This window comes from Protomyctophum bolini (assembly GCF_963924005.1).
Source record: "Protomyctophum bolini genome assembly, chromosome: 10".
In the NCBI taxonomy this organism is placed as follows: domain Eukaryota; kingdom Metazoa; phylum Chordata; class Actinopteri; order Myctophiformes; family Myctophidae; genus Protomyctophum; species Protomyctophum bolini.
This window is the reverse complement of record NC_137871.1, coordinates 36698116-36723409: the sequence shown is the minus strand read 5'-3', so window position 1 is coordinate 36723409 and position 25294 is coordinate 36698116. Positions and strand designations below refer to the sequence as shown.

Below are 25294 nucleotides of genomic sequence, written 5' to 3'. Positions count from 1 at the left end.
CTACAGGCAGGTGTTTAGTGTTTAGTGATAGTGATAGAGTGAGTGACTGTGGCTCAGGAGGTAGACCAGGCCGTCTAATGATCCATGGGACGGTGGTTCGAATCCCGGCTTCTCCTGTCTACATGTCGAAGTGTCGTTGGGCAAGACACTGAACCCCAAATTGCTCCCGATGTGCTGGTTGGAAGCGCTGCACCACAGTGATGGGGAAGAAAGGAAACTTGAAAGGACAAAGTCTGAAAAACAAATTGAAATCTCAACAATTGGGAAATGTATTTACATTTTTTTTTAAAGTTCCATGGATTCATTTTGCATTATATTTTGATAACACCTCTTCAGAATTTATCTTGCCTTTATTATTCACATTCAACTATTGAATTTCCCATTAACTTATTCTATGTTTCTATGTTTTATGACCATATGTTTTCATGGTCGTTATCATTATCACTGCCACTGAAAAAGAAGCTCAACGGACCTTGTGCCTCAAAAGGTTTCCCACCTCTGTCCTAATGGTTGTGATGACATCTGGCATCAAGGTGCCCTTCAACAAAGCTCTCAGGTGGTGTACAGACGAGGACGTATTTTGAGTTACCTGGGCAAACTGCCGATCTGCCCTTTTTGGCCCAGTATCAACCACCACCTGCTACATTTAATGTATACGGGCCTTGTAGGCTCTGTCTGTCTGTCTAGTTTTATAATTGGCTAACTCTATGGCTGTTAAGCTCTTTTTTGTCTTTTTTACTGAATGCAAAACCTAAATACAAACGCCAAACTATTTTGCATTTACTCATTTGTTTTGACAGTCAGTGAAAATGGGTAATTATAATAAATCTATGCTTTATGGAATCATTTAGTACAAAGCTGGCATCTTTCATTGTTGCCAGCATACTGTCTGGCTTGGTTCCCGCCACTAGGTGGAGACAAAACTCTATTGTGTCACATCTCATTGTCCTCGAGCTCCATTTTTCTAAATGGACTCGCCCAGTAGCCTCCCCCTCTGTCATGTTAGTCACACTGAGCTAGAGAGCAGCCGGAAGTGCCACTAATTTGCATTTAGAAAGAACATCTTAGTTCTCAAAGTGGGGTCCGGGGACTGGCCCCCAGGGTTCCTTAAGGGGGGTTCCGGGGGCAGGGGGTCCCCAGATAAATGATGGATAGTTAGGAACCAAATGGACCCTTATGTGGTTATAGAGAGTGTAGCCTACAAATGAAACCAAATGGACCCTTATGAGTCAATTTGATTCCATTTTATGGTTATCTGTCTGTGGTCTAATAATGCATGGGGTTCCCAAAGGGGTTCCAGGCACAGGGAGGGACCCCCATGTGGCCATAGCTATTTAAACATCTTGACATTCTTTGAAAATGTCTGAATATGAAGATGTTAACGCCACAAATCTTACATGCAGATTTTGGCACAAAACCTTTTCAGATGGAGGTCCGCGACCAAATAAAATACACATTAATCAGAAATGTAGGGTAAGGGGTCCTTTACCGTCATTGACATGAAAAGATTTGAGAACCATTGATCTATTCTATTCTATATCAACAAGCAGATGGGAATAAAATAAGGTAACATAATTAAAAATGGTATGTTGCAATGGTCTGGAGACACCAATGACATTTAAACAGAAGACTCAGAAGAGTGCTGTGTATGTAGTGTATGTGTATCGTCACAAATTAATTATACAAATGACGTTGTAGTGCATAGGTAGATAAATAATGTCAAACAAGTTAACAACTAAAGGTAGCATACAATGAATCAAACTTGATTGATCTGGAAAATGGTTTAGTTTAAAGTTAGTGTCTAGCATACAGCTTAATTAGTTCATTTGGCTTAGTAAATCTCCAAATATAAGGCTATTGTATAGTACAGTCAGAGACCATTAAGAAATAACAATTTCCTTCATAATCATAGATATAAGACTTTAGAAAAATAGTGTTCTGACATACAGCAAAGATGTTTTACTAGTGAATAATATGCATAGGCCTAGGCTTTTTACCTTTTTAAATGAAAGTATGTTTTATTTTAATACTTTAACTTTTTAATATGTCTTGATGTTTTTTTTAATAGCAGTATCCTGTTTTTGTTATGAATGAACTGCAAGTCTGAGGAGTGAGGAGCCCTTTTAGATCTAGAGGCTTTTATTTTGAAGTCACAGAGCGGACATACCACATTGTCCTGTCGTTGTGTGTGTTGACGGCACGCAGTGCTTTGGTTTCTGTCACCATGGTGGAATACAACAGAAGAAACCAGCAGCGTTACTTTTAAACCAACCCATCAAAACATGCTTTTTATGGTGACATTCTCTCAGTGACCGCGTCCATCCAGGCCTCATAATGGACACCTTGTTATTATTGTCAGGATAACGGCTATGTCTGGACCACTTTGCCTTTTTTTCCTCTCTCTCTCTTTCTTTTTTTCCCCCTTTGGGGACTCAGTCTAAAACACGGGGAATGTATTTTTTCGTCGACAGGCAGGCAGCAGAATGCCGAAGAAGACAGACGAAGAAATGCTGTCTTTAATGAGCTTATACAGTGACGGAATCAGTTCACCCTGATAGATACTGCAACCATTTTTTAAATTAGGCTATCAGATACAGAAGAGCATTATCTCGTCTCTTCTTTCTCTCTCCGCTGTTAGACTGATAGAATAAGTTGTCCTCCTGGGGTGGTGGCTTTGGGGACAGACTACAGAAGACAGACACCCCGACGAAGGGGACAGGCTGGGCCCTGTTGCCCCGCCGGGGGCTCACACCAACGGAGCAACAATAAAGACCATCCCATCCGTTCTGGTCCTCTGTAAATATCAAAACTGCTGGGATAATATTCCTTTTTTTTTGGAAACCGAGAAGGAAAAGGATTTCCCAGTTTTAATCGGAAACACAATGGCGTCTTATGTGGATAACAGCTTTCGGCAGGCTGTGATGATGAATCCGGCCGAAAGGACGCAACAGGTCAGATCAAATTATTTATGTTTGATTATTTATGAGCTTTTCGTTGCTGTTATGATTTATTGTTTTCCCGTGCACAGCTACGTACGTGTTGCTTGCGCCATTGTGCTGCCGCTGTTCATTGATGCAACATGGTGACCACTGACCAGTCTGTCATAATAAGAGGTGTGAACAATTAAAATACACAATGGCTATACAAATTACCTGCCAATATATTTTCTTATATTTATTTAACATCTAATTCTAACTGACTAGCTGCAATATCTTGTCATTGCAGGACACAGGAGCAAATCCTGGTATAAATAAATACATGTGTGTGTGTGTATATATATATATATATATATATATATATATATATATATATATATAGTAATCCAGATTGTAGGATGCACTATCGATTCCTCCTGTGGTCAACCTCACAGTCACGTCACACAGGTTAAGAGGGTGTCCAGCCTGTGTGTGTGTGTGTAATCTGTAATCTGTTGCCATTCAGGTCCGACCCCGTTGAACCGCTATATCAGAGAAATAATACGTCTGGGCTGTGGTGGTGGGGTTTTTGAACCCACAGTATGCTTGGGGTTGCAAAACACAGCTCTGTGTCTCTGCCTGGTAGAACCAGGGTGGCTGAAGGGCTGCGCTTCTCATCCTTATTCATTTCAAAACCCACAATTTGATATGCATTAGGCCTAAGCAGTATCTATCTATCTATCTATCTATCTATCTATCTATCTATCTATCTATCTATCTATCTATCTATCTATCTATCTATCTACATAGTTGTTTATTTACTGTTTAGTCTGATATGGTTTGCTATTTGATCCTGAATTCCTTGTACTCCTATCTATTTATCGATCTACCGTATCTATGTTTGTATTGTATCTGGAGACCCTCCAGAACCCCTTCAAGGACCCCTGGGGTCTGGGCCCCAAAGAGAACCACTGCTTTAGGACAACTGGCTCCTCCAGGATGAAGCCTTCACAGGAAAATCCTCAGTGTCAGTCCACATTTACTGTGTTGAGATTGAAAAAGAGGTTACCAGTTGGCAGTTTCCCCTTTTTCTTGTTTGCGGTGTATTTCTATCATCACAGTATTATGGACTGATACCCATTATTGACAGGAAGTCGGGCAGGGATGCTTTGTGCATGAATAGTTTTGGGTTCATGCAACTAGCTTGGCTGTGTGTGTGTGTGTGTGTGTGTGTTAAGTGTTTTTCCAGTGGTGTAATATTATAATCTCACAGTTAGAGTTACTACCAGACTGATTTCCATCCATCCATCATCCATCCATCTTCAACCGCTTATCCGTAGTCGTGTCACGGGGGAATAGCTCCACCAGAGAGAGAGCTCCAGACTTCCTCTCCAGAGCAACATTTAGTAACGTGGGGGATCCCGAGGCGTTCCAACAGAATTTTGGAGATATTATCTCTCCATCTGATCCTTGGTCTTCCCAGGGGTCTCCTTCCAGTGGGATGTGCATCGAGGACATCCTTAGGCTTGGGACTCGGGAGGCATCCTCACCAAATGCCCGAACCACCTAAGCTGGCTCCTTTCCAAGCGAAGAAGCAGCGGTTTATACTCAGAGTCTCTCTCGTGTGACTGAACTTGACCATAGGTGAGAGTAGGAACGAAGATTGCTCCGCAGACAGAGAGAGCTGAGCCAGAAGGCAAGCTTTCTCAGCTCTCTTTTCAGACTGATTTCAAGCTTTTTCATTTAGGCTCATTTCTTCTGAAAGGCTGCACATCATCTATGAGTATAGTCTACTAATGCCACTACTTTGTCTGGGTCTGAATCTGTTTCAACAAAAGCAGCTTTACACACAATGAATACACAATCAATCAATAGGACACCACTTAAACCAGAAGGCTGTGGCCGAACTGCCTCCACTGCTGTATGTGATATTATTTAGGAAACAACTCTGATGTCATCATCTCATCTATGAGTATATAGTCTACTAATGCCACCAATTTGTCTTGGTCTGAATCTGTTTTCAACAAAAGCTTTACACGCAATGAATACACAATCAATCAATCAATAGGCCACCACTTAAACCAGAAGGCTGTGGCCGGTGGCCCAACCAGACGCTGCTGTATGGGACTGTATGGGGTATTATTGATGGGCTGTCAACCAGACTAGACTCGGTAGGTACTAGACTGCAGTCTGTCCCTCATTGACACGACGGATGGTTACTACGATAATAATTTAGGTTGACAAAATACTATAGAAGGCAGAATTTGGCATGCACTGGTAGGGAGCTAAATTCATCCATAATTCAGTCTGTCCAAGCTGTAATCAGAATGGGTTATAAAACAAGTACAATGTAGGTACAGGAACTTGTTTTGGACCAGTAACGGCTTGGCTAGTGGCAATATTAACCCATTCTGACCTGAGATCAGATTCATACGAGGTTTCCACTGGACACACACTGGTCTGATTAACCCATTCTGACCTGAGATCAGATTCTAAAAAAATGTCAGTCGTTCTTCGATTTTTCAAAAATAGCAGACCTACAAGCTCGTATCGCGCCACTCGGTGGCGCGATATGAGCTTGTAGATCTGCTATTTTTCAATAGCTAAAGCATAACATGATGCCAACACCAAAATGGGTGCCCGGTCAGAATGGGTTAAGAATAACAATCAATGACATACAAGGACAACATTGTTTCTTAATTGTTTTTCACATGTACTGTACATTGACTGTTTTGTTAGTAGGCTAGAAGTATTTCTCTTTACAATGTCTGAAGCCTTATTATAGGTTGCATCTTCTTTCCAGTAGTTGTAAATCATGATATTAATTAACACTGCAGGTCGTGCAGGCAGGGATGGAGGTCAGGAGTACAGTAACACCACCGCATCAAATCAAGCTCAAAACATTCACAATCCACAGTGAAGGGACGCATAGTTATTATTATTCATAGTAGTGGAACGCTCTGCAGAACACTGACAGAATGGTTTTCCGTATCGATCCACAGTCTGGGACTATTAGACGTGTCCCTGCTTGTTGGTAATAGTTACTGTAGGGGCTGGCTACAGTACACCTCTCAGATCATTCTAATTCAGCTGTTCAGTTGGTGGTTGACCCTGTGCTGTCTGACAGTCTATCCTAATGGGGTTGACGGCGCCCCTCTTGTCAGGATTAGCCAACGGTTAGCGTCTAGGATCTGTTGGTGGGAGGGACTCAGACCTTCATCTCAGTCTACTCTGCACCATTCATCATCATCTAGATTGCTATTGGAATCTTTTCTATTCCTCCCGGAGACGGAGTCTGTCTGTATGTCTGTAATAAGTCTGTCTCCACAACCTCAGTATTTTCTCCGAGGGGATTAAGGTGTTTTCAGAGAGCTGTTGCAGAATGTCTAGCCTCAGGAATCAAAATCACCTGAGTAACTAAAGCTCTTTCTGTTTATTTAAGCTGAGCAAATCCTGAACATTTGCGTTTGTGTCACATTTTCCCTTCAGATTTAGTTTTCTCAATGCGTAAAATGAAACCTTAATCATATACATGTTGTTTGGAAAACTGGTATTTGTAAATTGCAACGGCCACTGTGGTTAATTATTTGGTTATTAAACGATGCAGCCTCCTCTCCTCTCCTCTCCTCTCCCCCTCCCCTATCCTTAAAGATGAAGTAGCATTCATGACATGTCATCTGTGTTATTGTTTAGCCAGGTGTCCAGAGCCAAAGGCCGCCTGCCCATTTCTCCACAGCTCTGCCCCCTGCCCTGTGTGTCAGGGACAGGGGCACAGGACACAGATAGGCTTTCCTCCTATTGTAGCTTAAGTTTAACCCGAGCTAAGAATATCTAGAAGAATTACAGACAATCTACATGTAGTAGTCACTTAAACCCTCTATACCAGTTGTTCTCAAACTGGGGCCCAGGGACACCCAGGGGTCCTTGAGGAGGGGGTTCCAACTTCCAAATGGACCCTGAAAGGTCTGTAACTCTGAGGGTGTACAAATGGAACTTATGTGTAAAATATTTGAGAAGCACTGCTCTTATGAATTGCAACTTTAAAAGAGCACGATTTATGGGTTATGGGAATTCTCGAGTTATGGGAATTCTTGAAATAAAAAAGTTTGAGAACCACTGCTCTATACTGCCAAAGAAGAATGGCCATATCTACAAGCTCACAGCCAGTTGCAAATGTGACGTGTTGTGAGCTTGTGCATCTGCTATTGTTGTTGTTGTGAATGTTCCCCCCAGAATAGAGATGCTAGCGTTCAATTAGCTGGTAGGGACACAAAACAACAGTAAAATATACATGAATTTCTGTATCAGTAACATCATAGGTAAATAGGTCATATAGTGTGTTACCGATGATACTGATTAAGGCTCTTGTGTGCAGTTGTTCTCAGGCCTCTTATACCTCTACACATGGAACCAAATGGACCCTTACAGGTCCTTATGGTTATGGGACCCCTTACAGGGTACACTCTCAGAGTTACACTCCTGTACGGGGCCATTTGGAACCCACTCGAGCACTCTTTTTGACCAGAATGGAACAGAGCCTGTGGTGGAGGAAGGGCGGAAGGGGTTCAGGTTCTTTCCAAAATATGGCGTGTGTACATAGAGCCCATTGCAGGTCAGATCTGTTGGACCCGCAGGTCACAAGTGACCCATACATCACTAGTCTCAGACAGTAACGACCATACAATATAAGCTTGATTTATACTCAGTCGTGCGACTTCACTCCATTATATGAAATTCCTTGGCGGAGTTACCAGCTCAGTGGCCTTGTGGTTAGAGTGTCCGCCCTGAAACTGGGAGGTCGGGGTTCGATCCCCGGCCGGGTCATACCGAAGACTCTGAAAAATGGGACCCCATGCCTCCCTGCTTGGCACTCAGCATCAAGGGTTGGATTGTGGGTAAGTCCCTGTGACATACTAGCATGTCATGTCCAGGGGGTGTACTTGTACATCAAACTGCCTCACGCTACAGAAACAGGAGATAGGCTCCTAGGAGCCCTATGGGCCTCATGGCTTAGCAAGGCTTACCGTGACAGAGTATAAATGAAGCAATAAAGTGTAACCTCACTGATTCCGATGATAGATGAGAGATAATCATATGCATATTGCATAGTGATTGATTTCCTCTGTGAAATGCAGAAGTATACGCCTGATTTATTTTCATGACAGCTAAATGATGAAGAGCCCCCACCATTACCGCCAAGAAATCTACATTTCGTTATGCAAAAACATACATATATTTGGAATCGAGAATCGAGTGTTTCGTAGTTCCACGTTTACCAGAGCAGAGCGGTCTGACAATAAAACAGCTCATTGTTTCACAGCTTCGTGTGAAGGAACATTGGTTCAATCATGTGGCACTAAAGTTAGAAGTAAGTTTTCTTTTCCACAGACTATGCAAGTGATTTCCAACCTCTTTAATTTCAAGGACCCTCGGTTTGATATGCATTATTAGGCCATAGACCCCCATCTGGAGACCCCTCAAGGGTATCCTGAATTCTCACCTTAAAACACGCTTTTTTCCCCGCCGACCTCATGCTGACTGCTCGGTGGGACACGGTTCTTGTATTCTTGAATCTGTTTTACTGAGAATATTGTTAGAAATAAGTTTAGGGCTAGGCATAGTTTTACTATATTAAACCTAACTATACAGTATATATAATATAGGTTAGATTTAACCGTCTCTAAGCATAGTTTACTTGGGTTACGTTTAGGAATACCAGCCTGAGCAGTTCCGCGGCGCTGGCTGTATGCGGCGGTCGCTTAGCGGTAGAGTGGCTGGATGGGTTGCCAGTTCGAACCCACGCTCCCCCAGAGTTAGTGTTGAAGTGTCCTTGAGCAAGACACTGAACCCCTAATTGCTCCTGATGTGCTGGTTGGTGCCTTGCATGGTTTCTTTCCGCCGCCATCTGTGTATGAATGTGTGTGTGAATGGGTGAATGTAATGCACAAATCTATATAAAGCGCCTTGGATAAAGGCGCCATATAAATGCACCATTTACCATTTACGCCTGGCGTGACTGTGTTTTGAGGCCAGTTTGTTGGTGTTCCTGTCGGGGGATCCCCGGACCCTGCTTTGAGGACCGCTGCTGAAAGCATAGCGTCTCTAATCATCCTGTGAAGGAAGCAGTTTCTACCTATTGTGTCTTGAGCGTTGATAGCCCAAGTGTCCGTTCGTCTGTCAGCTTCCTGCCGGCTACAAGCAGGAAGAGGATAAACGTCAGGATGCTTTTTGAACTCCTGTCAGGAAGGAGCTTCTCTTTTCCCCTCTTCCGCATAAAGCAGAGAGTTTGTTTTATTTTTTATTCCAGCAAGCTGCTCGTTGCTTTGGTGACCTCTGTTCCATTTTCGTCACCGAGTCACAAAGCATTCTGAGAGTCTTATTTATAACCCCCTGCCGATCTGTCGTCGAAGTTAACCAAAGTGAAAGACTTCTGTGGAGATGTTGTTCTATAGTACTACCGGGTGCTGGACGTACCGTGGAGTTTCCCAGAGTCAGAGTGAAACTCACTGAAGTGTCTCTTTTTGTGTGTGTGTGTGTGTGTGTGTGTGTGTGTGTGTGAGCGTGCATGCGTGCCGCTGTGCCAGGCCCGTACAACTGCAAAATTGCAAATGATGTCACATGTTATTCTTGTATTTGGAAGTGGAGTGGAGGCAGGCGCTTGCTAAAGTGGTCACACAGCTCTGAGAGGGATTGAGAGAGAGAGAGAGAGAGAGAGAGAGAGAGATAGAGGGAGAGAGAGAGAGAGAGAGAGTGAGAGAGAGAGAGAGAGAGAGAGAGAGAGAGAGAGAGAGAGAGAGAGAGAGAGTGGCCACAGTGACGTTGTTCATCCTCGTTTAAAAACAGAGCCTTGAATTCGGGAGGGAAGGAAAAAATAAACTGCCCACACAGTGACCAAAACACAGCCTCTAATTGGCTGTTTGGAGCCATGCTCTGAGCCGTCATTGGTTCAAGTTTCCCCAGTGAAAGTGTACGTTGGCATTGATTGATTGACAAAAAGCCCAAATAAAATACTGATTATCATATTAATCGTATTTGCTTGTGGACTAGTTGTGCTTATTCAGTGGAGTACTTTTTAACGATGTCAAAACATCCACTCCTCCACAGCCATGCATCACGCTGACATTATGCAAGCCCTCCTGGCTGGGTGGGGAGGGGGGGGGTTGACAGCCGGGCCTCGGTTGCGTCAAGGCAGCGCTAACCTACAAGGTGATTCTGAGCTCCACGGGGACACGGATGATTAATGAAAACGGGGTTGTGTCTTAAGTGGTCGGAAACCATCTGGGATATAACGGCTCACTTGAGGTCAAACAGGGCCAGAGACAATTAGTTCCATCAGGGGTTCGAGGCGCCAATGCCATGAGCAAAATGTCACAGTATTAAAACAGGCCTAATGCACGGGCCTAGTCTAGTATAGGTAGTTCTGATTATTATTACTGCCTCATTATTACTGCTAGAATACATAAAGGAAGTCATGATGTTCTGGGTTGTTGTCATCAGAAAGAGAGCAGAGGTGACTTGGAGGTGTCGGTGGGTTGACAGAGGAGAGGGAGTTACATCATCTGATGGATGTGTGTGTGTTTGTGGTTCTGGTCGAAGGTCGATACCGTTGACTCACAAAGCAGTCGGGGAGGAAAGAGAACATATCTGACAATTATGGTCTCTCTGACTCTTTCTCTGACTTAACCGTAGTTGAGTGCCCTGCCCGGTTTGATGATTTATTTAACCCTTTTCATGACACAGAGGTCTTCAGCTTCAGAGTAGATAACCATCTCCAAGTCTCCAGTTAGAAGCAGGAAGCAGGGGGGGGGGGGGGGGGGGGGGAGCAGGGGGGGGCAAAAGCCGTCCAACATTCCAGAGAGGATCAGATTGGACGTGGTGGAGGCTCTGGTAGCGAGGCGGCCGGCCGGTCGGTCAGTCCCGATTAGTGGACCAGGGTTTTAGAAAACGTGCCCAGCTACAGGTCGGACACAACCCTCAGGGAGCAATTACGTAGATAAGGTTTCAACGAGATGTTCACCCAACACTTCTGCTCCGCTGGGCGCCGTGGGGCCACGGCCGGTGGAAATGGAACAACACTGTTCTTAATCGCCTGGTGCATAATTGGAGAGGGAAACAAACGTCAGCAGGGCTTCTATTTGTTCCCTATTTGTCTCTCTCTTTTTTTTTTTTTACGGCAAACGTTTCTGCTGGCCGTCGCTGCTGTCAGACTGCTGTTGCTGCGGTTTGCATTCTGACAATGGCACATCCATTAACAATGACAGCTGCTGCTTCTGCTCTCTGACAGTCAGGGATATGAATCAGCTGTTTCAGCTGATGTCAGCCAATCAACTGCCCTCTGGACCAGCTGATAGTAAAAGAGAAACGCTGTTAGCATAAGGCATGACGGAACAAATCAGGATCAAAAGCACTGTAAAACACAGCTGTGTGACTGAGTTAATGTTATGACTTGGCACGGATGGATTCCAGAAACGGTAATATAGCAAAGAGTCGATAGATGCAACCGTTTAAGGAGAGTCACAGTGAACCAGCCAGACAGAGTATTTCACGTGCAAATCATCTAATTATAGAGCGTAGTCTATTGTACTCCAAATCAAACCAGACACCTAATTAATCCTTTTTTAATAACTGTGATCAGAATATTAAGATTATGCGGTATGTGGATTAACGTTCCAGCCACACGGGTCAGATTATATGCCTGGTAGTGTTCAGTATCAGAAGTTCAACCAGTGCTCTGCATGAATCAACAAACAACAATTAGCATGTGTTGGCAGATTACATAATGGGATATATCTTGCACCACCCCTTAACCCTTAATACATTTATTTGCCATTTTTTACTATTTAAAAAACCTTTTAAAATAGTTCAAATAGCTGATCTACAAGCTCACAACGTGTAGCTGTAGATCGGCTAGTTGAACTATTTTAAAATGATTTTCAAAATAGTAAAAAAAAATGTGCAAATAAGTTTATGGATAAGGGATAAGGGTGACGCTAGATGCCCTATATCTCCAATTCACCTTTTGATTTTAGGTGAATTGTACACAAAGCTCAGATGTGAACTGGTCACATCTGAGCTTTGTGTACAGGGAATTAATCAAACTAATTGATTTAAAAACAATACTTTTTGTTGTTGTTGAAATAAATAAATAAAGAAAAAGGCATCACAAAACGAGCCTGTAGAATGGCAGAAATATAAGGGATAGTTGCAACACTAACAGCAAGGTTTAGAAACATCAGAGCAGCTTTCACTCCCAACTCATATACTTAGTCATATGATGGTGTCGTGCACCGAACACAGCCGATCTACAAGCCTCACGATGTGTTGCTCTCACGCAGCGCCGTGGGCTTGTAGATCGCCTATGTCTGATGCGCGACGCTGTCGTACGACAAAAGCATAAATTAGGCAATAAGCTTCTCTCAGCTGCTTGTTTTCTGGAACAATCTTGCGGTTGTTGCTGTTCCTGCCACAGCTTTCAGCAGGATTAGTGTGAAGAAAAGATTAATTGTGATCCTTGTTTTGGATGTGGACACAGATGTTTCCATGTGCTTTTTGAAGAGTTTGTCCAAAGCCCTGCGGACTATAACAACTAGGCCATTTTGTTTTGGGGCGTTTTTTTTTTTGCAGTCCTTATCTGAAGTTCACCATTCAAACCCTGCAATATACAAAGGATGCAATAAGAAAGAAGCTAAAGGACAATCAGATAATTGGTTTTTTTTTATTGTGAATGCATGGACATAACCGATTTACAAGCTCACCACGGGTAGATCTGCTATTTCTGAAAGATTTGGAACAATTTGGTATACTTTTGAAATAGACACACTTTTTAGATGGCAGTCTGCAGCCAAATATCAATTTAGGGGTCCTTGACATAATTCTTTTTGAGAACCACTGTACTAAAGTACAGAATTGTGCATTTTAAAAGACTATTTGGGGCATAAAGGTCAATGTGACAGGGTAAAGGTAACGTGACACTCAAGTGTTCCATAATTTCAGGCCTTCAACCCTTTTTTTCCTCCCCCCTGAGGCTGAACAACGCGTCACGTTTTCCAACAGTGATTTTGTATGAATTTAACAGGAATCTCTTCATCCGATGACAGACGCAGCTAGTAGCTTAGCTATGAAACACAATAGGAGTCATGTAAATATTGCGTGTTGGTTGGGCAAAGGGAATATTCCCCCGGTCTCTCAAACAAAGCGAGTTGTTGGGCAGAGTTATGTAAAGATTGTGGTTGGCTCTGTGGCCGCGCAAGGTCTTACTGGCTCGCTGGTGGAGTTTCCGAGGCCCTGACTTCCAAGTCCAACTCATTGTTTTTTGTTTTTTTTTCTTCCTTTGGGCTTTAAAAATATCTCAATGGAATGTGAACATAGGGGACTGAGACATGCCTTTGACATTACGGTGTATGTGAGTCAGGCTTTGCAGTCCAACATGTGACTGCATAAACAATGTCAGGCTGACTCTGTTCGTCGTACAGTGACAGAATACAGTAGAGATTTGAACGGAGTACGTCAGAAAGACTTGGTTGTTGAGACAGTTGAATGAGACTGTATGAATGAAATACAGTCTAGTTTTAAGTACTGGAAATAGCCGATCTATCCAGTGTGGATCTCTGACTCCATTGTGGCCAGCCTGTGTGACATCGGACATCTAGATTATATGACATAATGAGTAGGAGTCGACATTTGGCAAGGTTTCAGAGCATGATCCCATTGTCATCCCACAGTATAAACACCTGTGACATGGCAATGTTTGGCGCTGATTGATGCGCGCGCGCGCACACACACACACACACACACACACACACACACACACACACACACACACACACACACACACACACACACACACACACACACACACACACACACACACACACACACACACACAGCATGCTACAGATGTCAGTGGGTCATCATGCACGTGTTTGTGGTTGTCTGCTACTTCACTATACGTTGCTAAATTATAGGCAGGGCAATGTCATATTTTCCTCCGCGTGATGTCGAAGCACACTCGGCACATTTCAACCAAACGGGGGTCCCACAAGGGTCCATGGAAACATTGCAAGCTTAAAGGGGTTCTGTGACTCCAAAGAGTCTACCAGTCTAGAGATATTACTTTGTACACATGCAGGCAGCATCGATTTAATCCACTAGTTCCCAAACGTGAACCGAGATGTCACGAGTGTATTATGTATTGACGAGGCGTGGCAACGAACTTCATACATGTGTGACTTTACTGCTCATTAGCAGGTACAGATAACATGCTGACCCGTACATATCCATCATAGCGCCATCTGGTGAGCTTTACGACACTGCCGTTAACTATATAGGCCCGGGTGCCCGTGAGGCACCTTGACAAGTCAACATGTGCCGTGGGATTTTATGATAACCACACAATAATTAAAGCCAATTGTATACAAATATACTACAAACTAAAAAGTTAAGTTAAATTATGTACTATTTTAGTACTTTCAACGTGGCGTCTGTATTTTGAGCATGTAATTATAGGTGGCATTTTTAAATGGTTATTTTTTTTATTCTGACACATTTTCAAAAAAGCAAAAATAACCCACAGTGCAATGCATTGCAACGTAAATCGTCTCTGTTTCCAAGCATTATTAGATGCCGTGCACTGCTTTAGTATTGGTCGATTGATTGTCCCTGATACAGGAAGTGCAGTTCATGTGTCCGATATGTGTCAGATAAATCTAATATAGGCAACATTAAAATAGTTTTACTACTGTGATATACTGTGATATACTAAAGCATCGCTAAACCGTAGAGACCACATGGAGGCAAATTAATCCTGTCAGTAACAGACCCGGGAGGGAGATTGTGACTGACTGATATCAGTGATATGTAGGTTTAGGCTAATGTGTCCAAACAAACCACTGTTACCTTTCTGACCAGTAATAAACACTGATATGGCTATGGCTTATCATCTCATATTAAACACCAAAGCATGAAACATGAATAGCTTCTCTTAATGAGCTTTTGGTCAAATCTAAAAGATTTAATACGCCTGGCCTGACAACTGCAATAGTACAACCCTCCCTACGCCTGGCCTGACAACTGCAATAGTACAACCCTCCCTGGCACAACAAATAATATATCTCCGCACTGTCTCTCTCTCTCAGCTTTCCTATGGTCTGCCTCTCCTGCACCGTCTGTCTCTCTTACTGTTTGTCTCTTCTTCCACACACTCTCTCAGCATTCTCCTGTTTCTCTTCTTCCACACACTCTCTCAGCATTCTACTGTTTGTCTCTTCCACAGTCTCTCTCAGCTTTCCTATAATGTTTTTTTCTCTCCTATGCCGTCTCCCTCTCAGTTTTCCTACTGCCTGTCTCTCCTATACACCATCTCCCTTCTTACTGTCTCAATAAAGCTTACATCACTAAGTAGAGAAGTGGACTCATGCCGCTCTCCTCTTTCCGAGCACGTTAATCAGGTGGCCTGGCTGGTGTGCAAAACGCCTCCGTTCATATTAAAGAAGAACAACCTTGTGTGAGACAGGGTCGCTAGCAGCTGTGTGCTACCGTTAATCAGCCAACGTGATGCGCTAAGTTGAATTCCTGCATGCAAGTAACCTTGGCAGTGACAAGGCGCGTGCGTGCGTGTGTGTGTGTGTATGTGTGTGTGAATGTGTGCGTGCGAGCGAGTGTGCGCGTGTGCACATGTACGTGCTATCTGTACATGGACAACATGTCCCTACATCTTTGGGAGCAGGCCAGCCAGGGTGGCTCTATTAATTTAGGGCATAGATGACTGATTCCGCAACCATCATAAAAGCAGAGGTCCATCATCTGCCATTAGCTTTCAAAATAACAGCTTTCGGAAAGAAAATAAAAGTTGTTACATGTGTTACATGTGGTTCAACTACACACAGAGTACAGCCAAAACACTTAGTCTTAAAGGATAGCACCGAAAAAAGTCCTCGCGATCTTGTTTCCATTCAGGTCTTGGGTATTCAATTCATAATCATGGCATGAGGAATATCAACAAAATTCAAATCATCACCAAAAAAAGAAAAGAAAAAGGGAAGGGGGTTATAAAGAGGTGGTGGGTCGGCCGGGGGCTCATGGGTTGGCAGGTACACTCACCTCGCTCTCCCTCCTGCTGAACGGTGGATTTTCACTCAGGCCTGTTTTAAAGGGCGCCAGTGATTTGCATTTTTTGAGTGAAGGGGTCAGGGCATATTCCACACTTGGGTGGAAGTGCTGTAGAAGGAGAATTCACCCATGTTTGTTTTATAAGTGGGTTGTACCAGATCGTTGTTCTTTCTCCCTCTAGTATTGTGGCTGTGGGTGTCGTCAGGTACGCGGGCACTATGAGGGCATAGAGCTGCATTTACCATTTTAAATGTCAAACTTTGACGCAGAAGATTTATGTATAGATGGTACATTTGTGCACAGTAATGAGCAGGAGAATATGCGTCTAGTTTACATTATGAATTATGTATGAATTGTCTCCAGATTTAGGAAAATATAATTGGATAATAAGTGTAGACAAAAGTCGGTCACACATCAACAACTAGTGATTGCACAGGTGGGGCTTGTATCTCCATATTTCAATGTATTTTCATGAATGAATGCCTTACTTCATCATACAAGAGAGTGTGTCTTAGTCGTACTATAAGTAAAATAAATAAAATCATGCCCGTGTGAAGTGAAGTGAGGGGCATTCTTGACTTATCATACATTCCGGCCGGAATGTATGACGATCACAATTTGCGTCCTCACTTTTGTCTTCAATGTTTGTGTTTACACACTTTTGTCTTCAATGTTTGTGTTTACACAGACCCTCAAAGCTGGACATAGGAGGGGCTGGCACCCCTCAACAATATCAGATATACCATGCATCGTCGTACTCCCATAATCCTCTAATTATTGCTATATTTCTACCATTTCTGGTCGGTCACATGTGACTTGTGAGAGCAATGCTCATACCTGGCCAATAATCATATTTGGCAGCCCCCCTAGGGTTGCATACAGTAGCTAGTATTTTTGGTGGTTCATGGCACAAAGTCCTTTCACAAGAGGATACATTGCATTCATCTCATGTCATGTCACATACCTTGACATGAAAATGTTTGAGATTCACTGCTCTGGAGGGTGTGTGATGTCTCATTGTGAACCGGCCAGTCCTTGTGAGAGACACTGGCGCTGTTGTTCCAATCCTCACGTCACTGAAAGAATAACTTTCATTACTGTAAAGCCGATGATGTATTTTGGCTGGCTGCCAGGTATGGTCACACCAGCTAGGAAAGGGATAAGGGTGCCTTGAGAGAGGCATTTAAAACTCGCGTTGCTCTGAGTGTGTCGGAGTGTTAAAACACAGCGTCTCATGAGACACATGACCGCCAGTTCATGCCGTGAAACCACATCAATTATAGAATGAGATTGAGGGCTTTGAGTCGATGCTTTCAGGTCCTCGTGTAGCCACCGGACACACCGTGTGCTTCTGTGTCCTGTTGCATTCCTCAACACCTGAACACGAAGAACACAACAAGAAAGTTTCACGTGGAAACTTTCTAGGAGCCAGGCGTTTATTGTGATGGGCCCGCCTGGCTTCCCTAGGTCTTCAGCCTAGGCTTCCTGTTATGTTTACAGTGCTGTGTCTTCGGATCCCACCCAAGGTCTTTTCACTTGTGCAGGGCCTAAAATAGGTCCTCCTCATCATCCCCAGACAGACGGGGATTTTCTTAGTCTATATCCTCAGGATGTTTTACAGAAGAAACACACAGTGGGCCAGCAGCCACGCTGCTGAACTATACTGTGGTCTCCCTGGACTTGACGTCCCACACTTCCACTGGCAACACTTTACTGTGAGTCTATTCTACAGGGTTTGTCCCTAGTATGAACAAGGAATGTTTTAATTTGAAACCCATACATACCGTAAAGCTAAGAGGGATTTAGAACGGCCTTGACTCACATAGTTTGGCACAAGAAAGACCATATATTTCTCCACAGCGCCTCTCTAAAATGTAAGATGTTAAGATTATAACTTAATGAGCCACAATGCATTTCTTTGTATATATAGGCTTGTTTGGCATACACGTACAAGTGGAGTCAGACCCCAAGTTAGCTAAAAAACAGTTATTCCGTAGTGTGGCGACAGTGTAATTGCTGTGATGTTAATGGTTTTTGACAAGCAGAAGTTGGTTCCAACAGGGAGCCATTGTGTCAGGCCCACACTGAACTGGTCACATTCAAAGCAACCGTGGCCAACAGTGGATGGAATGCATGAATGGACGTCGTCTTTCAGTCCAATTACAATCAAATACAGTCTTCATTTACAGCGTCACTCCAAACCTTTTTACTCCGCCTACTAAATGCCAAAAAGCTGAATGAGCCTGTTTCCTTTCTATTTTTTTCTTCCTATTTTGAAGTGATTTGTGAGTACACCAGGACTGTGTTTCACTGACAGGACCTGTCAAATGTACCACAGAGACTATGTGAGTCATGGCTGAGTGACGCCGGAAGAGTGTGTTTCACCATCTACGGTAGCCACAGCAGCAGATACCAGAGCTGAAGCCGCAAATATGTCAACTGAGCTGCATTTGGGTCCGGGTGGAATCACACCGAGTCCCTCTCACATTAGTCAGCCAGACAACTATTCCACAATCTCCGAATGCTATATAAAGTCTGCAACTACACCCCCCAGAAATCAGAGTAAGGAAGCTGCCATTTCCGTTCACGAAAATATATTTAAAAATATCTTTTAAAACTTATTTTTTTAATTTCCAGCAAGATATTATGCTGAGATTATTTCTATTTATATTGGGATAAATTTGCACGACTGTAAGGACGAAACGGAGCAATTTCTTCTTGTGTGTCCGATCCACAAGGTCCAGCATGTCTATCGTTAAGTATGTACACAGTAATGTACATTAGGGCGGTGTGCAACAGATAATCGAACGACTACCTATGAAATAGTTCAATTGATTTTGTTATTTAAAAAATAATAAGTATATTTAATTAATGCGTTTCTCGATTGTTTGATTAATGATAAAGCAATCGATAATCTATATAATAATCGATGTGTAAATAATGGATAGGCAGTAAGTCAATGAGTTCTTCACTCACAGCCAGGCCACCTCCACCACTGATCTAGTCCAAAGCCCTCTGCGCTGCTGCTGGGCAATATGCAAATGAGCTCATGAGAACTAGTTTAAGTTCATTAGGACGGAGTGGATTGAGTCAAAGCCCCCCGCTAGCTATACAAAGGAACGTAATGTCACTTAAGTTAATAATAGCAACGCCTGTGAAACAGTTTGCTTTAATGTTTTGTTGGCTGGTTCGAGAGTGCAACACCGACCGATTCATCATTAGATGAGTTTTTATTTGATTGATTAAGTATTTAATTTTGTATTTCAGTTTCGGGTGCAAAACATTTAGTTATATAATGTAGCCCAAATATGGTATTCCAAATCAACTAAGACAGGTAATCCTTTTTAATAAATGTGATCAGTATATTAGCATTATGGGGTATGTGGATTAACGTTCCAGGCGCCACGTGGGTCAGATTATAAGCCTGGAAGTGTTCAATATCAGAATATTTAACCAGTGCTCTGCACGACTCAACAAACAACAATTAGCACGTGTTGTATCTCCAATAAACCTTTTAAATCGGCTCACAATCTGAGACGGTTCACCAGCTTTGTGTATAGGAAATACTTTAATTGAACTAATTGATTTAATGGATTATGAAAAACAATATATCCTGTATATTTGGTCGTGAAGCTCACCAGATGGAGCTATGATGGATATGTATTATGTACCGGTCAGCATGTTGTCTGTACCTGCTAATGAGCAGTAAAGTCACGCATGTACTGTATAAAGTCGTAATACACTCGTGACATCTCGGTTCACGTTTGGGAACTAGTGGATTAAATCGATGTGTACAAAGTAATATATCTAGACTGGTAGACTCTTTGGAGTCACAGAACCCCTTTAAGCTTGCAATGTTTCCACGGACCCTTGTGGGACCCCCGTTTGGTTGAAATGTGCTGAGTGTGCTTCGACATCACGCGGAGGAAAATATGACATTGCCCTGCCTATAATTTAGCAACGTATAGTGAAGTAGCAGACAACCACAAACACGTGCATAATGACCCACTGACATCTGTATGTGTGTGTGTGTAGTGTGTGTGTGTGTGTGTGTGTGTTGGGGGGGGGGGGGGATGCAGTATGTACTTTACTGTAAGTAACATTTTTGAGGACCCCCCCCCCCCCCCCTTGGCCTTAACACATCCCATGGAGGACCCCTGGGAGAGTCAATATAATTAGCGATAGAATAATCTGTGAGAAAATAGTTGAATAAATAGAAGATAGTTGCAGCTCTAGTTAATGGATAATGGATCTGAAAAGAAACTCAGCCAGCGAGGGAACGGGGAGGAGGAGGAGGCGGCGAATGAAAAGGCACCATAATGAATGAGAGAGTTTCTCCAGACGTTTCCTAGCAACCACCAGTTGTAGCACCATGAACACTAGGCTGCATCACACAAACGTCGCGCAGAGAGTTAACATAACACATTGATCGTGTAATTCCATAAATACCCAGCGTGGTAAAGGTGAAGTCTGCGCTGCTGAGGATTGATGAACACACACATGCACGCTGCACCCCTCCCCCCCCCCCCCCCCCCCCCCTTTTCCGCCCCAACCCAACCCAGAGGAGCTGAAGTGTAACTATTCTTCTCCTTGTTAACCCATTCTGACCTGAGATCAGCGCGATATGAGCTTGTAGATCTGCTATTTTTCAATAGCTAAAGCATAACATGATGCTAACACCAAAATGGGTGCCCGGTCAGAATGGGTTAATGGTGCAACATGCTTGTTGTCGGGCGTGGGCCTATTTAATTATGGTGATGGGTTTCCTGTTTGTGTGTCGCATTAATTGAACAGCGCGGTCGGTGAGAGGGAACCATACGTTTCAGACCGGTTAGCTCAGCCAGGCAGAACCAGAACCATTCACACACAGACAGAGGCAGAACCATTCACACACAGACAGACAGGCAGAACCATTCACACACAGACAGAGGCAGAACCATTCACACACAGACAGAGGCAGAACCATTCACACACAGACAGAGCATCCTAAATCATTATTTCCATGTTTTCAGCCCCCCCCCTAGTCTCAAGTTCTCTTTGTTTATGGCTTCTTCATCATGAATTTGATCTTTATGTGTGACGTTGCGTAACTTTTTTCTGTGATGATTTTGCCCCGTGCCTCTTTGAGGCCTTTGTTCCAGCGAGCTGAAGCGAGTTTCATTTGGCTGGACAGTTGGCTTTGTTCCCGGCCAAAGACCTGCGCGGACAGAGTTGGATGACGACGGGGTTGAAAAGGTCCTTTTGTTTCCTGTATTGGTCAGGGACCACGGTTAGACGGACAGCTGGTGCCACATGTGATTGATTGCTGAAGGCTGTTTTTGGCCCGTCGTGAAGTCTACGACTATGATAAGGATATAAGAAGGTGTGGTCACTCACAGCTTGTTGAGAAGCGCCGCTGTTCAATACAGCGGCGGTTCATTTGCAGTGCAGTAGAGGCTACAGTATGTGCGTGACATCATCATCATCATACCGGGAAGTTATGCGTGAAGTCGTTAACGCCTGCTGAGTGGCAAAACACTTCTTTCTGCCCATGACAATGATGACAGTCCATACAGCCAAATAGAAAAGTCCTACCTGATGGCATTAAACGACGTTAAACTCACTTTGCCACTCACTTTATGCATGCCCATAGGCTCTATTTGAATGTGCGCCATCGAGCAGAGAAGACCTTCTTTTTCCAACTGAAGCCGAGTTCGATTTGATGGAGATTTATTTTCAACAGTGTATAATGCCAAGTTAACCTCCTTTGTGAATTTCTGTCGCTTTTCTTTTTTACTAGAAGTCTGATTGTGTTACATAAACAAACAAAATCCCCAGAACTTCATCACCTGATCATATCATCTATCTACTCTAAGGGTTATGTGCTTTATCGTAAGCAACCAATCGCGCGGAATTCCCCAGTGTTTGTACAATCAATGTAGACCCAAGATATGTTTAATCAAGTGTAATATAGCAGGGTTCACACACGGCATGCAGTAAATGTATCCGGCTGCTGCTGTGTGCGTGATCCATAAATTGCATAATAAGTAGGGCTGGGACTAGAAGATTAGGAAAAAAAATTGAATTAATCAGAGGCGTTGTAATTAATTAATCATAATGAATCACATGTTTAATCGCATATCAATATTTAACGTGAGAAGCATTTTTTTTCTCCAATTAAAAACGATTGAGTTATTCTTTTAATCTAATTGTCCCGACCACTGGGCCAATCAAAGCGGTCTGATAGCCTTCTTGTGTAGAATAGGGTTTGTTGACTGTTGGTTGGTGTGCACCGGTATGATCTGTGCACCTGAAACTCGTCCAATGCGTTACTTTTTTAAATCCTGACGTGTTATATCGTCTGTAATTAATGAATCAAAATGAATCCGTTAAAGTACCAGCCCATATCATAATAATGTCTTTGAACTGTTTCTTATTGCAGTACTGTATTGGCCCAGTGTTGTGGTTGAGGCTGTTTGCAGCCAGGCCGTGGCAGATAAGAAGGCTGAGGTCAGGACAGTGGTTGCTGTGTCACACAGTGTTGTGGTCACGGTATCCGGAATGCTCGCCTTAAAACGCGCTCAGTCACCCTCATTTATATTCTGCCGACCTCACTGAGAATAATGGTTAGATTAAATACGTTTAGGGTTAGGCATAGTTTTCCTGGTTGTTAAGTTTAGGAATAGGGCTAGGTTTTGGCACCGTTTTACTGACGTTAAGTTTAGGAATGCCAGACTGAGCACTTCAGTTCCGGCTGTACACCCGGGCCGGGGGCAACTGTGTTTTGAGGCGAGATTTCCAGTATTCGCTTCAAAAATGTAAGCTTATGTTGTCACTATGATACTGTGGAGAGTAATGCACAGGGTACTGTACAACATGTGCTGGATGAGAGACTGTTCTTCAATATATTTACTGGAATACTGGAAACTGGAAATGTTGTCTCGTGGTGTTGCCCAAGGCAATCTTCCATAGGTGGACAGGAATGATTTTCTTCCGTTCCGTTCCGTTCCGTTCCGTTCCGTTCTGTTCTGTTCTGTTCTGTTCTGGTCCGTTTCGTTGTCCCTTCATTGATTCTTCAGGGCTGGCATCCTGTTGTAGAGGTAGTCTGTCTGTCGCTGGTTGAGCTTTTTTTTCCAGGTGGGACAAAACAAAAGCACTTACTGAATAACACTGGCTTGTGTGGCTCCCGCTGGCCAAGTGGTCCAGGCGCATGCCACATAATAGGCTTTGACCTGACAGTGCGTCGCGTGTTCGAGTCCCGTTCACGACGACCTTTGCTGCATGTGGAAGACAAAGGCATGCAGTGCAGCAGCTGACGGTGCATGTGCACCGGTGGCCTTTGGCTTTGAATCGCATTATTTATCCACAGACGCCGGACACACGTACACAAATTGGTAAATGGGATGTTGTGTCTTGTAACGGCTCCATTAAACGATCTCCACTTTGAGAGAATATGACCTCCAAGTGTGTGTGTGTGTGTGTGTGTGTGTGTGTGTGTGTGTGTGTGTCTCATTGGAACACAATAAAATCTTCACCAATTAACTTGTTAAGTGTTTTCTCAATTTTGTGCCGTTTGCTTCCAACCATCAATTATTTCTGTTTTGCTGTATGGCACTTCTGCTCATTGCTAATGAATGGCATCTCATAAAATGAGTGCCATCTTTGTCTCAAAGTCGAGTACCTTTTGCTGTGGAGACGCTGATAGCGAAGTCATCAATTATGTATGTCTATTTACATCATTCATTATTAATGAGATATCCATTTCTACAGGGGCACCTGTAGTTGGTCAGAATCACATTACTGAAATTAGCCTACTTACAGCTTACAGTAGTCTAGGGCAGAAATATAAACTTTTGAAACGAGGAAGGTCAAGGAATAGTAACAACACATATATAATTGTAGACTATATACATAATATAAGTATGTGTTATTGCGACCGGAGGTCACAATAACACAATGACACAACACCCCCGTTTTTGACACATAACCCACAATCCCTGTCACTCTGTCACGTCACCTAACTCGCAATCCCCGTCACTCGCCCCAGGCAAGCCCCCAGGTCATCGTGACATCACGTGACATCAGCCCCCATATATGGTGCCCAGGTCATTGTGACATCACGAGACATCATCAGGGATGGATAATATGGGCTTAACTGTCACAGTTAAGCCCATATCACCTGGAGGACCCTGATAATGTCAATATTGGCCTGCAACTCATCTGACCTCAAACCCTTAGATCTCCATATATGGACCTGCCCCAAAGTTATTAGTGCAGGCGCACACGGCAGCCGGTGAAAACTAGAGTTCTCAACAGCCCGGAAATTAAGGCCCAGCCCTACCTGGGCCCTCATCAAACCCTGTACACTCAAGAGAATGTCCCCGCTACCACACTTAGATTTCCTTGTACTCTTTGGAGCTGACCTGTTCTGACATTCCAATTCCATACAGTATGTTGATCTGACCTCATCAAGAGGATGACATCTCATTTAGCTATCAATACATTCGATTTTCGATTATTTTAGACATATAAGACACAAAGATATTTTCCCCGTCTGCTGATTTGGCTGCTATTCAAATAAAGCCACCATTGTTATGTGTCATATTTTACTGTGCATGTGCAACTATCAGCCGATTGTAAGGGAAGAAAGATGGCTCACTCCTCTTTAGCTTAGATACATTTAACACTGGAAAAACTTTGGTTAAGTGGAAAAACACACACAATTAATTTGGGAAAAACTCCAGCAATTATTTGCCGATTCGATTACGATTACTAAATTAGTTGGCAACTAATTGAATAATCGATTCGATTATGATTAATCGTTGCAGCCTTAGTTGTGAGCTTGTAGAACGGCTATTTTCAGCAAAGACATTTGGTGTAGAGAGGACCAAGTACTCAGGCCAACTGAATACTAGTTTCACTAAGTATAGAGAGGGTTTATTTAAGTGGTTAAATATTATTCCATGAATAGACTACATGAAAACAAACCCGTCAAACAACTTAGCGGTTGATTGTCTCCGATGTTGGCGATACCAGATTATATGAAAAATGCAGGCCAGACGTTTTTCCTTGGCCTGTAGGGAGTGTGAATCCAAAGTTTTATGCAGATGTGAAGATGTGACTTGGCCTGCTGTAGCGCCACCATGAGGATGATTTAAAAATGTCAAGTGGCATTGCTTCCTCAGCCTAGTGGGAATAGGCGTGTAAAGTTTCACTGCACTCGGGCGTTCATGATTTGCAGTGTCACACACACACACACACACACACACACACACACACACACACACACACAC

At 43.3% G+C, this 25294-nt stretch overlaps 1 protein-coding gene across 7 annotated transcripts in view; it reads left to right on the top strand.

Annotated features, from left to right (window-relative positions):
* The first annotated feature begins 2224 nt into the window (after window positions 1-2224).
* The window catches only part of rapgef2b (Rap guanine nucleotide exchange factor 2b), a 147651-nt gene continuing 124581 nt past the window's right edge, over window positions 2225-25294 (top strand). For all 7 annotated transcript variants that reach the window (XR_013964771.1, XR_013964772.1, XR_013964773.1 and 4 more), the window contains exon 1: window positions 2225-2951. Coding sequence is in view for 1 of the 7 variants with exons in the window: in XM_080774447.1 (XP_080630573.1) it covers window positions 2883-2951 (69 nt within the window). In the remaining 6 variants the exon portion in view is untranslated. The remainder of the gene's footprint in view (window positions 2952-25294) is intronic.